At 33.0% G+C, this 16,103-nt stretch overlaps 1 protein-coding gene across 4 annotated transcripts in view; it reads left to right on the forward strand.

Moving 5' to 3' along the window:
* PTBP2 (polypyrimidine tract binding protein 2) overlaps positions 1-12,432 on the forward strand; it is an 80,807-nt gene extending 68,375 nt beyond the window's left edge. Inside the window, exons 9-14 of one of the 4 annotated variants that reach the window (XM_036883821.2) lie at positions 2,197-2,351; positions 3,766-3,799; positions 4,217-4,309; positions 10,373-10,589; positions 10,691-10,768; positions 10,943-12,432. In XM_036883821.2, coding sequence (XP_036739716.1) covers positions 2,197-2,351; positions 3,766-3,799; positions 4,217-4,309; positions 10,373-10,589; positions 10,691-10,768; positions 10,943-11,075 — 710 coding nt within the window. In that variant the 3' untranslated portion in view covers positions 11,076-12,432. The remainder of the gene's footprint in view (positions 1-2,196; positions 2,352-3,765; positions 3,800-4,216; positions 4,310-10,372; positions 10,590-10,690; positions 10,769-10,942) is intronic. The other 3 variants (XM_036883822.2, XM_036883823.2, XM_036883824.2) reach the window with 3 other exon arrangements.
* Positions 12,433-16,103: the final 3,671 nt, after the last annotated feature.

Genomic DNA, 16,103 nt, shown 5'->3' on the forward strand with positions numbered 1-16,103 from the left:
ATAAAAAAAATTTTATCGTGGAGAAGATGTTATTGTTCAGATGTCTTTGATGGATTTCAAAAAAGTCTTTTTTTATTGTTAGAAGGGAATTTAGGGTTGATACTCAACTTTTTTCTTTTACACAGTTTGTGTTTATTTTGGGCTATTAACTGGATCCCATTAAAACCAAGAAACTTAACAGAATTTTAAGTCGCTTATTCTCTTAAGTATAGCCAAGTAAAAGGGAAACAAGGGAATGATTTCACAGTTTAATGCCTCTATCTGGAGTTGCCACCACTGTTAAGTAATTTTGTTGTGAACTTTATTTGAACGCTGTTCAGTCAAAACCTATCTGAAAGTACTGAAGAACAGTGTTTAAAGAAAGGATGAGGGGTCACTTTCTGAAAGTATGCAAGAACAAAGTTCTTGTGAGTGCATGCCTAGGAATTGGGAATGTATCTTTATACATGACATTGGCAGCAAATTAATAGATCCATTAAATTTTAAATGGAGACCATCTATAATGAGAGCTATGGTATTTAACATGGAGAAGTTAGTAATGTTGCAGAATAGTTAAAAAGATCACACTGTTATTTCCAAAAAGGCACTCAACATTGTCATGCAATTAGTAAATACTAGACAAGAGAAGTTTCTGTTTTAAAATTAGATCTTTATTTCTGAAATTTACTTTAAAAATAAAATGGTTAAGTGGTTGAAACAAGAGTGGCCATCAATTAGCAATTGCTAAGCCAGTGCGGTGTATGTACATGGGTTCATTATTTTAGCCTCTCTACTTTTGTGTATGCTGGAAATTCTCAAAAAGTGAAATCTAAAAACGGTAAGGGCAGAAACAAGAAAAAAAGGGGGGAGATCCCAAAAATGGTGTAGCCAAAAAGCTGTAAAATAAGCTCATCCAGAACAAGACTGTAAAGAAGCATTACTGCACTGATGGAGTGCTCAGTGAGGTGTTAAAAGGAAATTGGAGGGGAAAAGTTTATGTCAAAAACTAAGGAGGTTAAGAATTGTGAATCTTAAAGAATTGTTCAGACTGCCAGTAAAAGGTCATAAGCAGCTTCTATAAAGTAAAAAGAAAAAGAAAAAAAAAAACACTTGGCTGAAAGACTAAGAGACCTGAAACCAAAGGTAACAGCATATCCTTACGACACACAAGAAGGCTGGAGAGAAAGAAGAAATAAGATGTAAACTTATGGGACGACAGTACTAGGCCAATTCTACCCAGGTATGTCATGAATTAACCTCATGTAGGTGGGATGTTTGTTTCCTTTATTATGGGAAGGAGAAAAAAACACTTGTTCCATTGGTGAATTATTAAGAATTATTAACTATTAGTGAATTAATTAAGAAATAAAATGGTATGTAAGAATTTAAAAGATGAAAGGATTCCAAATTCATTGGTAACTGGAATGTGAATAAAAGATGCTGAGACAAAAGGCAATTTTTTCTAGAATAAATGACTGAAGTATCTTAAAGATGATAGTAGAACAGTAAGACTGGAAAGTTAGAACAATAGAAATAAGAAGGAAATATTAAGATTGTTAGGCAAAGGATGGGAAAATACCAAAAGAGAAAGCCTGTGTGATACAGTGACATTTTTTCAGCCTTTCTAATGGGGGAAATGTATTTGAGGAACTTGTGTTCATTGTAACAGCTTGAGTGTGGAATTAAGGCAAACTTGAGTCAAGATTTTCTTTAGGTCATTTGAATGAATTAAATAATGATGTTTAGGGTGATTTGTCTCTAGGAACCGATGGTCTTATTGTTTGATAAACTAATTATTTGTCTTGAAGAAGATAGCACTTGTATAAAAAAGTGTGAATTACTATTATGTTGAAGGTATTTTTTAGATTTGGCTTCATAATTTCTGTTAAACTGTGAAGTGAGAATATTGCAAGTCTCTGACTTGCAACTATTATTCTTTATGCTTTGTTTGCTTTTCCATAGGAAATGGAATATTGTATACTTAATTTTTTAACATACTACAGGTATGTACCTTAGTTCTAATATTTAATGATTTCACTGAGACCATTTAATTTTCTCTAACTACTACATATCAGCAAACTATTTTTCTAAATGTTATAAAAATTAACTTTCAGGAACCATGTGGAATGGTCAGCCCCAAGCCATGCAGCCTTCGTGCTTTTGGTTTTGTAAACGACTTGTGTGTGTTTCGTAAAATATGCTTTATTTTAAAATTAGGGCTTCCTGTTGCAGCTGTTCCAGGAGCTCTGAGTCCTCTGGCTATTCCAAATGCTGCTGCGGCAGCTGCAGCAGCTGCTGCGGGCCGAGTGGGTATGCCTGGAGTCTCAGCTGGTGGCAATACAGTCCTGTTGGTTAGCAATTTAAACGAAGAGGTTAGTGAAATGATTTTCTAATGTTCATTCTTTAACTCCATTTCATTTGTGAAAGTTCCTCATGTTTATTTCATTTTGCACTTGCCTTTTTATGTACATTCATTAGAGTATTTTTTGTATGTTTCTACTTCTGAATAAAATCTATGTACATGTTTAAGTAATAACTATTTCTGTAGTCATATCTCTCTATATTTTTTACTTATTTATTTTTAATCTACCTATTTTTCCTAAGAAAAATATGGTGAAGTACTGTAGTTTGGCTTTTTAATTTTTTGTTATTTTCAAAGACAAGTGTGATCTAATTTGCAAATTTAACTGTTAAGCAGTTTTGTTCTTCTAATTATTTGCTGTTCATTTCATGCTTATGTGTCATTGCATTTTTTAAAATCTTATTTTATGTGAACTACTCTAATACATTTTTCTTTGAAGGTTCTTCCAAAGATCTTGACGAGGCACTCTTCCAGTCTTTCTTAGTAATTTTTTCTTTGCAGTTATTAGTCATTGTCTTCTAAAAATATTTTTCAACTTTATCTCCCCCTTGTTAAATAATATTTATTGCTGAGTTATTTTCTTTAGTTGTACATTTTATGTCTGGTATATTTTATTTTGATTGCTATGAAAGCTGGTATGAAATGTGGGAAGCTTTAGTGTATCAATTTATGATGTCTAATTGGAGTATTTGTTTCATTTTTAATTGGCCTCTGTTAATATGAACATTAAGCTTATTTTATTGTCATTCACAGTCTGCATGCAAAAATGTTTGAATCAGAGTGCCTTTGTTTTTCTTTTAAGAATTTTGCCTGCATTTCATAACCAGCCATGCTTATGCAGTTAAAAGTTCAAAGTTTAAAATTCCTATGCATGCTTTCCTTCCCTATGTTGAGATGAAATGCTGTAATTTACTCTTTGATATAGATGTACTTTACCCATATTTGTCTTGGATGACTACATTTTACTCAGTTTTTCTTGTACAGTACATAAACCAACCATTTTCTGACCAAATTCCTGCATTTCCTATGTACTGACCTATATTTTATTTTTTTTTTTGTTCCCCAATTCCTTATTTTTTTCTTCTGCATTGCTGTTTCCCTTCCCCATTTCATCCTTTCCCCTGTGTGTTCACCTTCCCTTTCCTTGTCTTTTCCCAAATGCCCATTCCCTTCCCTGTCTTATCCTTTTTTTTCCTTGTCCTTGTCTTCATTCCCTGTCTCCATTCCCTATGTTCATGCTTCTGTGCTTGAACAAATGTTCCTCGGACCAACTTGCCCCAATTAACCGCCTTGAACCATGATCCATGACCACCTCACCATTCTGCGGGAACCACCCTTCGTTATGGATGATCTGTTCATCTCCGCTCTTCCTCGACTCTTCTCTCTTCTTGTCTTACGCTGCTTGCTCTTCTCTCCTTCTAAAGATGGTTACGCCCCAAAGTCTGTTTACCCTCTTCGGTATGTTATTGTTAGCACTATACTTTTATTATTGATTTGATTTTTATTTCACCTTAATTCTTATTTGTAGCTAGCACTTTGGCTTAAAGTTGAATAGTAAATCTTTTGCTATTTTTCTTTGCTATTTAAAACTCTCCATAGACACAAAATTTGTTTTAATGCATGCTGGTTTATTTTGCATGGTCTTTAATTTAATATCATTCACATAGCTTTGAGGGTTTATCAAAAATTATTCTTTTCAAAATTCACTGTTCAAAATCTTGATCTTCTTTATTCATTTGTGAGAATGATGAGTTTGAATGAGTGATCATGTTGATGTCTGAATGTTTCATTAATATGTCAGAAAGATAATATTTAGGTGACTTGCATGTAAAATTAATTCCGTTTTTGGATTACCTCTCTGTGGCTCCAAAAAAGGTGTTTATGGAGATGTGCAGCGTGTGAAGATTTTGTACAATAAGAAAGACAGTGCTCTAATACAGATGGCTGATGGAAATCAATCACAACTTGGTAAGATTAAGCTTTATGTTATCTATACATCTTTAAATCTAATTTCAAATATATAATGTAAATCTGTGAATAAAAACAAGCCCCTTTGTGTCAGTAAGAATCGTTCTTTTATTTTAAATAACCAGGCATGAAATGTCATGTTAATTTTCATATTTTAATGTGAATAGTTGTATATGATGAACATCCTTGTATTTTTCTGCTGTTCTCTTACCATTTCTCAGGCACAGTCTTATAGAAAAAGGTTTTGGCTCCAAATTTGCAGTAACAGTTTCACACAAGAATTACATCATTTATATTAAAGAACCTTAGTGTTTTTTGTTCCTCGTTACTCCCTGTAATAGAAGTTAACTATTCATATAGTCCATTGGAATCTGGATTAATGCATGTATTTTAATTCTTCTGAAGTCAAATTTATACATATTTGGATAAATTCAGTAATTGAAAGAATCACATGGAAAATGTATTTTAAGATACCAGGTTCCTAGAAAATGAAAAAACTGCGCCAAATATACCATTTTTAATCCTTGTTCAAATCTTAAAATGTAATTAAGTTACATTTATATTATTATTTAGATAAATAACTGATGATTTTAATTGTCTCATTTGACTTCATATACAAAGTCAACTCACATAAAACTAGAATACAACTGTATATTCACAGTGTGCTCTTAGCTTATTCTGTTCATTGAGATTCAAAGGTAATAGTAACTCAGACTAGTTTTATTCACATTGTTAATTTTAAAATTTGCCATTTTTGATGTAAGGACTATTCATATTTTTGCTCTTATATCCATTGAGACTCAAACTAAAACCATGTATATGTACCCTTTTGGCCTTCAGAGTCAGAAGTAAGTTTGAATTTCAGTGTTTCTTACCAGTTGTCATGGTAGCTCAGACAATGTATAAAACTTTATACATCTGGCTTTTCATTTTCTTAAAATGGAGATATCCATCTTTAATGAAAGATACATATAAGAGTGCTGAACATGTCATAGATGGTTAGTAAATCTTCCTGTGCTCTGTATACTTTTGTGTCCTATTGGGTGTAGTCATTGTCATTGTTTTTATATACATTGTAAGTAGCATTTTACAGTGCTTCATAGTTAACAAAGCATTCTCAAATGTTTTTTCTTTTCTCGTCACTGTATGAACAGTGGGTGGCATCATCCTCGTATAGTAATGGATTTTTTAGAATCATCATGGTTGAATGGTACCTGAGGTAGAATTTAACCAAATTCTTCTGGATATTGTTTTTGTTTTATGTAAGGACTATTTTAAGTAAGTGGTACTTTAATTTTTACTATACTTAGGTTCACCTGCTTGGACTTCCATAACAAAATACCACAGACTGAGTGGCATGAACAACAGAATTTTTTTTTTTTTTAACAGTTCTAGAAGCTAGTAGTCAGGTGCCCCCAGGTTCAGTATCTGGTAAGAGCTTGGTCTCTGTCTTTCAGACAGCAACCTTCTCTGTATGTCCTCACATGGCCTTTCCTCTGAGCTCTCTGGTTTATCTTCCTCTTGAGGACACACGTCTTACTAGATTAGGGCCTCACCCTTATGACCCCATTTAACCTTAGTCTACCTCCTCAAGGATCCTTTCCCCACGTTAAGGGACTAGAGCTTCAACAGTACAAATTTCGCTAGAATACAATTCAGTGCCTAACAAGACTTGCATTTGTAAATTTTTTATCCTTAATAGCATGATTTATCATTTATTTTATATATAGTGGCAAATTATTTTTATTTATTAATGCTGCTAAGGTAGATACTGCTTTCTTAAAGTATATGACCATAAAAATATGTACTCCATTAATGTCTTTAATACACACACAAACATATTTTCTCTCTGACATCCCACATAAACTAGGGTATACTATTAAAAAAATAAGGAAACTTAAAATTCAGTATGCTTTGTTTCTGGGCTCTGTTCTTTCTTTGTTTTTCATGTGACTCTTATTTGAAAATTCCCATATATAAAATTTTTTTATAATATCGGCACATGTTCTGTGCTTAGCAAGTAGGTGTGGGAGAAATAAAGGACAAAGAAAATTGAGGTACAGTCAGTAGTGTTTAAATGTGAATGATTGTTGCAAATTTTAAAGGCCATCTTAAATCACTTCAGACCAGAGTTTTAAAAGTTGCAAACATTAAGATGTTTCTCTAATAACTTATCATAGTCTATAATTTAATTTATATTAATATTTCTTAAATTGGGTATTTTAGGAATAATTTAATTTGTAAATTATCTTTTAAAATATAAGATACTAATCTTCAATGATTAAAATGAATGAACTCTAACAAAATGACAGAGTAGTTTGTTCATGTTTAAATAATTAGTTTTTCCAATTTGTATTTTCAAGAACTACTTAAATGCCCATCTGCTTTTATTTAATATGACTGCCATCTCAAAACTAAACTTTAGTTCTTCGTAACTGATCTTTACTACTAAAATATATATCTCAAACTGTGCTGTAAAGTGAGTGGAAATCATATACTCTGGTGATATTTGAGCAGGTTTTAAAAAGTTTGTGTATATAGTGACTTTTAAATAAGTATATATATATATATATATATATATATATATATATATATATATATATATAGTGGCTTTTACTTCCACTATCGTAAGTAATGAACTCTGACTTACACTTTGAGGTTTTGCTTGTCTGACAAAAGAGAGATTCAAGAGACCTTTCCCTCTAAAATAAACATGAGAAAGGGGGAAATAGCAAGTGATACAGAGAAAAATGGGGAAAATATAAATTAAAAAGTTATGGTAGACTGTCTGATGCATCATAAGTGTTAACATATGAAAGGAGTAAATTCATCAGTTAAAAGACTGTTAAATGTAATTTTTAAAAAGCTACCTAATTTCTCTCCATAAGAGACAATGTAAAGCATAAGATGTGGAAAGATTGAAAGGGGATATAAAATAGATACATGAAGCAAAAGAAAACTTACACACCTATATTAAGATAAAAGGTTATTGATAAAAGAGATCATGAGGAAGATAGAACAGTTTTTTGTATGTTTGTGCTTACTGAAATAGCTTCAAAATCTATGAATCATAAATGAAAAGAACTACAGAGAAAGTGGAGTAAATTCACCACCATAGTGGGGAATTTCAGCTCACCTATCTGAATTACGTCAGGAAGACAACAGATAACAAATTATACAGCACAATTACCCATGCATAAAATTACGCATCTAATAGTTATGCATCCAACACACTGCTTCTAAATACACTTTGTAACAGTGACAAAGTAATCACAAACTAAAACTACAAAGAATGCTTCAGTAAATTTAAAACAGTCAGTATGTTACTGACTGAATTCTCAACTGCACAATTAAAACTAAAGTGATAATGAAAGTACGATACAAATTAGATGTGTGTGATAGAGTGAAAGTATCATTTTGACAGAAAATTTTAACTAAGAATAATGGTATAAACAAAGGAAAGGAGATAATCAAGACAAGACTTGTAATCAGTGGTATAGAAGATAGTTGAGAGGGAAAAAAGGAAGTAGTTGGGTTCTTTACAAAGACTAATAAAGTAGACAAGTCGATGTCAGGATACATTTTTTTTTAATGAGAGAGGAAACAAATATTTTGAATTAAAATGGGGATAATAATTCGGTACAGCTCTGTTCCTGCATTGTATAAACTCCTCCTGTATCTGTCAGTTTTACTCTTAAATTTCTTTTTATGCATTAATATTTTCTTCAGAGATTAAGGGAAAAGTAAAACATTATATTCAACCAAAAATGGCATTTCCACTCTGCAGCGTTGACTTTTTCCTCCTTTATCATTGATTGCTTCATCCAGTTACTCCATATTTCTTGGAACAATAGATTTCAAGACTTAAATAGATTCAAGAATTAAAATTTGACTATTTAAACTCAGTTCATCTTAATTTAGTAGTATTTCAGATAATTTCCTTCAGTTTTGTTTTGTTGAATCATTATGTATACCTCAATTTTTGACAAGTTTTTTTACTTAAAACCCTGAAATTCTAATTGCCACTCACCTCAAACCCCATCTGCTTTAGATTATGCAGATCCTTTTGTCAGAAATCAGCTGACTAGACTCTTTCTCATTACCTGGTTTACCTCCAAGATGGCTGTTTGGTTATTTTGCTTTATTTTAATCCCATTTTTCTATCATTCATCTCCTCTGGGTATAACTGACTATGCCTAGAACTTCTTGTTTTCTTATTTCTTCCCTTCAGTATCTCAAAGCTCAGCTGTTTGTGCAGTCTTTTCATAACTTTTTAAAGTGGAACTAAGACAGCTTTCTTAACACCACTTTATTCCCAAAATTCATTCCTTATTTTACATTTTGTGTAAAATAATAGCTAATGTTTTATCTTAAGCAAAGTTCTGTTATTTAAAACAATAGAATTTATAGAACTTTAAAAATATTTTGTAATTCATATAATAGCTTTATTATTATAAAAGTTTATGTACTGACACTGAATATTGAGTTGATTTTATAAGTAAGTGTAAATTTATAGGTATATGTGAAATAACTGAAGACTATGGAGAGAAAATTCAGGCCCTGGAGATTTTTTTTCTTTTAGCTTCATTTGAAAATCTAAGAAAACACGATTGCAGATATGTAACACTGCAGTAAAACAATCCGGAAGAGTAAACTTGTCTTTAGAAATTAGGGATGCTATAGCTAAAAAAAGAATTTACCTTTGCCTTCTTTGCTAAATGGTACCTTATATTTTTATAGCAGTTTCCTTTTCAGACCTGTTTTATTCTACATAAATAAGTTTGACAAGTTGCATGGAGTTAACAAATTCTGGCTATTTCCTGTGTCAGACTTTAGTATATTAAATCGTATTTAAAACATTTTGAGAATAGAGTTTTTGTTCTCAATTACCTGTTCTTCCACATTGACTTTACCTCTCTGCTGTTAGTAGTAATCTAATAATTTGACTTGAGTAGTCAAATTGGACCTTCAGTTTAGCTGAAAGAATATGTCTTATGAAATGGTTAAATTCTTGTGACTAGTGAATAAAGTATAAAACATAACTGTTCTCTAATCTCACACCAGTTCATTTAATTTAAAAATAACCCAACTGCTACCTCAAGAAGTAGCCGTGTAATATTTTGTCTTTAGGCATTGTGTGCTGTACTGGAGTAGGAACAGTGGTTCCTGCCTTCATATACTTTATGGTGTGAAGGATAGAGATAAAATTAATTGGCAACAAATTTAAAAAGTAGAGGGTACTTCACTGAAGTTCTGAACCTTGCCAGAGGAAGTAACGTCGAAGGATGAGGAGACTAGGAGGGATAGTGAAGGAGACAGGAATTGTTCAAGATAGAACAGCATGCACACAGGGCTAGAAAAACTAGCACAAATTCCCTGAGGGCTAGGATGGTTCTTGTTTTACCACATGATTTTCAGCACTAACAGAATGGTTGGTATTGTACATCAATAAATACCTGTTCAAAGAGACTGGAGAAAGATGTTAAGGTCAGACTGGGAAAGATAAGCCATGTTACAGAATGCGTTTAGATTTTTATCACTAAGGATTTTAAGCAGGTAATGATAATTATCACATTTTCATTACAGAGGTCATCTAGCTTTTATGATAGAATGGGTTGGAGAAAATTAGAGAAAAATCCCACAGGAAAATAAATTTGGAGACTGAGTTACTGTGATAAAAAATAATGCTTGTGAAAAGTAGAGAAATGGAGAGATGATGAATTTGAGAGATAATTAGGAGGAACAGTGTCTTATCATAGAACTTGGTAATTAGGATGTGGAGCAGAAGGGAGGAAAAGTTATGTTTCTTGGGCATCTAAGTATATGATTTATCAGCGGGATTATCAAGGAGATAATCTGGATTTTTATTCTAGAAAAGCTGGCTTTTTTGTCAATCCTTTTGTCTAGTGCAACTGAATTTCATTCTTGTCACCAATGGCTATTGTAAATTCCTGCTTTATTTTAAAATCATAGAATTTAGATATTTCAGCAATTCTAAAAGTAGAATTATTTTTGCTTTGAACTTTTTTACTGTTTTTTAATAGGCATTCTTTCTTTTTATAGCAATGAACCATCTTAATGGACAGAAAATGTATGGAAAAATTATTCGTGTTACTCTGTCTAAACATCAGACTGTACAGCTACCTCGAGAGGGACTTGATGATCAGGGGCTAACAAAAGATTTTGGTAATTCCCCATTGCATCGTTTTAAGAAACCTGGATCCAAAAATTTTCAGAACATTTTTCCTCCTTCTGCAACCCTTCACTTATCCAATATCCCGTAAGTATTAAAACTGGAAATTATTAAGGTCATACATTTTAGAAATAAGATATAAATTTTACTATTAATGTTTATTCTTTTTTCCCGTCCAATTTTCCTAGTCCTTCGGTAGCAGAAGAGGATCTACGAACACTGTTTGCTAACACTGGGGGCACTGTGAAAGCATTTAAGTTTTTTCAGTAAGCAAGCTTTCTTGTCTTTAATTAGTGACTTTTAGTAGAGGTAAAAGTTTTCTTCGTAGTTTTTTATACTTTTTGTTTAAATAGAAATTTTGATTCTGGAATGGGCAAAATTCAAGTATTTAAGCCCTTCCTTATTTTTATGGAGTATCTAATTTCATAATTTCGTTTCAGAAGAGATCACAAAATGGCTCTTCTTCAGATGGCAACAGTGGAAGAAGCTATCCAGGCCTTGATTGATCTTCATAATTATAACCTTGGTGAAAACCATCATCTGAGAGTGTCTTTCTCCAAGTCAACAATTTAAAAAAGGAGGAGATGAAGACTGGGGGTGAATCACATTGTTTGGTGTCATCACTTATTGACTGTTCAGAAAAGTGGGGACCAGAGTTTGACTTTTTTGGTTGTTTCCTTTTTTTTTTTCCCATGCTGTTATCATTCCTTGGTTTTAAACAAATGCATACATAAAGGCAGAGTTATTGACTGCTATATTTCATCTGTTCTGTAGGGAAGCCATTTTTATTGTCTGTGTAAAATTTTAGTTTGATTATTCTTTCCTTTTCCAACTTAGTTGACATACGTGCCTTAAAAAGGAAAACTAGTGTTGCTGTGTGCATTTACTAGAAAAAAGGAATTGGTTGTCTAGGGCACATTGTTATATGGGAATTTCAGTATGTTTAGGCAGGGGTGTGTAAAAAGGTTAAGTTTTTGTTTCTCCTGCTTGGAACTTACTTTGAATTATTGGCTTGTCACATTTCTTTCTATTTAATCAAATAAGATACATTATACTGAAAGAATAAAGCAGCATTTTTTAGTTTTTATTACCTTAGGCTTTGCTTTAAAAAAACATTGGCCTTTTGTAGCTCACAATTCTGGTCTAGATTCAGTTATGAATGTAGGCATTAGTTAAAATTAACAAGATGCAGAGTATTAATTTCTTAAGACAACAAAGTGATTTCTGTAAGTTTAAGCCCTATGTGGAAAGCATTGTGGAATCTTAACCTTTTTGTACACACTCTTGTGGGACGTATCATATAAATGTCAGCACTAAGTAATGTCTTGTTTGTGGCTGAATATTTTTCGTAGATGTTTTTGAAGTTGACATGACTTATGTGCATTTAAATATATATTGCCATCCTTAGTTTGTAATTAAGATTTGGAATATGGTTGTGGATTTCTGAGCATGTGCAGACTGGTCTAGCTAGTTCAGGAACTGGTGCATGTATTTTTCAAAGATAAAGAAAGTGTACTGCGAAAATTTGCAGAAGATTAATTTTGTGGCAGTTTTCTAAAACTGACAACCAGGTGGGACCAAAGTTTATGTGCCTTTAGTCTTAATTTACCTTGCATTGTAAAATTCAGTTTTAATAAATCTTCAAAATATTTTGTATTTAGGAATAGATCTGACTTTAATAAAAACATGGCTCAGAATCTACAGGTCAAATTTATTTGAACAGTTCTTGTCAATCTGAATTGTTGATTCTGTTTAAATGACCAATACTTTTTGAAATTGATGTACTTAGTTTCAAGATTCATAGATTCTGTTATCTATGTAGACAGAATGGTCATGTATATTTTCTATTAGTTGAGTTTTTACATCTTTAGAAATGTAAAATTCAGTATAGTTTGAAAGCGGCACAATTAAAAATTAATTTTCTAACAAAGTTGGGAGGTTTGATGGTTGTTTAATTTTCTTTTGTGTGTACTCTGCTTACCTCTGTAGCATGCTCAATAAACACTTCTGTAGCTCTGTATTCACCTTTTCTGTCTTTCTCTGCTGCCTTTTCTCTCTCCTCTTTGTTTTCACTCCACTGTGCTTCTGAATTCATGTTTATTCTCTGCCAGGGTGGGAAAGGAGTAATAATATTACAATTCTATGGCTTTATACCATAAATAAATCTAGACGCTGTGAAAATACACCAGCTGTTTTTTTTTATTTTTTTTTTTAACTTAAAAGATGGTAAATGCTTTTCCAGAGGACGCATATTAAACATTTCCCACCCTGCTAAAATCTACTGCTTTAAAGACATAACTTTTACTGTATCTTGTTAATTCTTTCTATCTCTTTTGTTGTGTTTTTTTTCCCAGTAGATTTATGCACTAATAGATCTTTTGGATTTGCCATGCTCTCTTGCTGCAGTTTCATCTTTCATCTTTTGTGTCTGCTAAAGATTTCCTACTAATCTTAGACTACCTTGTCAGTTTTAACAAGGGATACTAGATGTTAGTTGTAAGAAACAGCAACATATTGTCTGCTTTTGCCTTGAGTGGGAAGGAAGATACACATTCAGATATTTAAAACTTAAGGGTAATTTATGATGTTACGACTCAATTTTTAAAGGATTACAATTAGGATGCTATTTATATTACTCAGTATACCTTTTTTAAACAGGTATATCAGTGTCAGATAACTTTGAAGCTATACATGTTCCATAGGCTTGTTCTGTCATAAGATAATCGGCAGTTACACAAAACTACTTTAGGAGAAAAAAAAATGGAGTGGAAGATATGCTTAATTTGCCAAATCAATACAATAATTCAGTCACCTCCAAACAAGAAGAATGTAGTAAATAAAAGTAATTGTTTACATTTGAGTCAGCAACATGGGGTGATTTAGAAGCTAGGTGATCTCATATTTATTCTTAAATAGCATTGTAGTGCAGAAGTATTGAAGCAGTAGCATATGTTCCTGAAGTCTGTAAAAAGCCAGTATCATGGTTAATGAATAGTAATTGAACAAAATTTCTTTAAGTGAAGTGTTTTCCGTATTGAGTGGTAGTTGAAACACCGAAAAGTAGGTACTTTCTCCTTGTCAGGTAGTTCCTGTTGGCTGGGATTGCCTTGGAAGAAGAAGAAAAAGCCCTGAGATGTGTATGGGAATTGGAGTTGCTCAAATTGCTGAGTGGGGAGAGTTCTCAATATCTCTGACCAGGGATGACCAGAAACCAAAGTTCTGCCTAGGGAGTAGCAGATTCTTCAGTGTCTTAGAGTACCCTCCAGTATAGCCTTCCTTCCAAAGTACCAAGTCATTTAAGTGGGAATTTTGACATGCTAGAGCACTTTAAATTGGTACATTAAGTTAATCCAGTCGATGGCATGTAGTAAATTGCTTAAGTGTTAGGTGAAAATACTATCAGCTTTGTCATCAATATTGTTACCACTCTGTTCCCCAGAGTATCATTTTTACAGTGAACTAACTTAGCAGTGAAGTGTTAAGACAATCAATGGCTTGTTAATACTTGCTTTACCTTGAATATTTAGAAAGAGGTAACAGAAGGAAAAACATTTTTTTGACATTAAGATTTATTTTGGAAATGGGTTTCAAAGCACCTACTTAGGGAATGAATTTGTACATTTTATATTTAATTTTAGACATCTAATTTAGTGTTGGAAAGCAGTTTAAGAATACTGTGGCTTAGCCAGAAAGGATAAGCATTCTATATTAAGAATATATTAACACTTTTGAGACATTTTAACCTCTAAATCAGCTTATAATCAAATTATGGAATTAATTGTTCATATAGTTCTATTTGGATCTCCATATAGTTTCCAGGAAAAGGACAAGTCACTTTTCTAAGCCTCAGTATCCCTTATCTATAAAATGAAGGCAGTAAGTTCTGCTCTGTCCACCTTACAGGGTTATTTCTGTGAAGCTATTAGGATAAATGGAGAAATGCTATGCAATTTGTTAACTATATAGGACAAAAAGTTACAGTGCTGGAATTCCCTGACTGCCGGATTTGCCTATAGTAAATTTAGTTGTTATCCATGGTATTTATTCTAATGTCTCTTTTTGTTATAAAGAAATATTTTTTAATGTTTTAAAATTATATTAGATATTAGCTTAGTAAAGCAAAAGGACATAAAATTCAGGTGTACAATGCATCCCAAAGCCGAATGAAAGGAGACTGGATTTAGCATTGTATTTTGAACTAGTTGATAATCCAATAATAAAACATGGGTACTATTTAATTATAGACAAAAAAATGAGATTTTCTGTGTATATACTGATAGGCAGAAAGGTAGACGTAAGAGGGTGGAGGGAGAATGAAGTCAGGAAAGCCCACTAAAAGGGACTCAGAAGAGTTAATCAGATAAAACCAGAGAGCCAGAAAAGACGGAGTTAATTAGTTGAAGTTTCAAGGACTAGGAGTTGCTTGGAATGTCCATACAGTACCCAGACAAGAAAAGAAAAACCACCCGGATGAGTTTTCCAAGCACAGACTCTGCCCGTGTAAGAGAAAATCATCCAAAGATCGGTACAGAATCCATCACCCCTCTTGCTGATTAGACCAGGCCTCCAAGGCCAAAGATAGTTGTCCTGCCAAAAACACCACAAAAAGAAGCCTCAACGGTAAGCAGCCTGCCTTTGTCTACCTTGACCTGGCCCACTTGAGCTCTCCCTTAGAGTGTATTCAAATAAAACTTCCATTCTCCTTTGCTACTGTGTCTCTACCTTTAAATTTTTTTGTTGTGGTGGGAACAAGAACTGAGGACTCTATCCTCAACATACTGGTGACCCAGATGGAATTGCAGCTGCGTGATCTGTTCTTTAGTAGCTTGTCTGTAAATCTTTAGAAGTTCTTAGAACATAACCTCACTACATCCCTTGCACCACAGCTCCCCCAAGTCCTAGGATGGTAGGGACTAGCCCCCACACCATGCAGATCCATGCAGACGCAGGACACCAGGTGACCCTGGCTTTAGGAGTTGGTGTGGGAGACTGCCCCATGCAGCAAGCTTCTACTCCCTCTGCACTTTCCTGCTCTCAGCACCCCGCCGGGCAGTGGCCATTCGTTTTTACTCTCACTTTAATGAATTCATTCCTTACCTGCACTCGTTCAGCCTGCTGGAGAATTCTTTCTAGTTCAGAGTCAAGAATCCTCCCCTGTCCAAATCGAGGTTTCACTTGGTGTGCAGGGAAAGACCTCCCCAGACGCAGCTGCCTACAATACCTTTAAAGGTAGTTGTGAAACTAGGAGGTAATTCTAACACCCAATATGAATTCTATGAAAAGAAGAAAAGGCATATTCTCATGGATAGCTCAGGACTTCAACCAAGATTTCTTCACTGCCTGAAAAATAATTAGAATGGAGCATAAATCTGAAAACTTGTTGATTCAGGAAAAGAGGCTACTTTAGTCAATGAAATTGAGCATATGTAAACTTTAAAATATTTGTTTCTAGAACATCTATTGGTAAGAATTCAGAAAATGTTCATTTTAAGCCATAGTATTGGAATTTATGTATCAAAAATTTATTAGAAATATTAATATTTATTATCTTTAATACATCTATTTCCTTTATCTTTTTTTTTCCATTTCAGATTTTGCAAA

The sequence above is a fragment of the Manis pentadactyla genome, chromosome 4 (genome assembly GCF_030020395.1).
Source record: "Manis pentadactyla isolate mManPen7 chromosome 4, mManPen7.hap1, whole genome shotgun sequence".
In the NCBI taxonomy this organism is placed as follows: Eukaryota; Metazoa; Chordata; class Mammalia; order Pholidota; family Manidae; genus Manis; species Manis pentadactyla.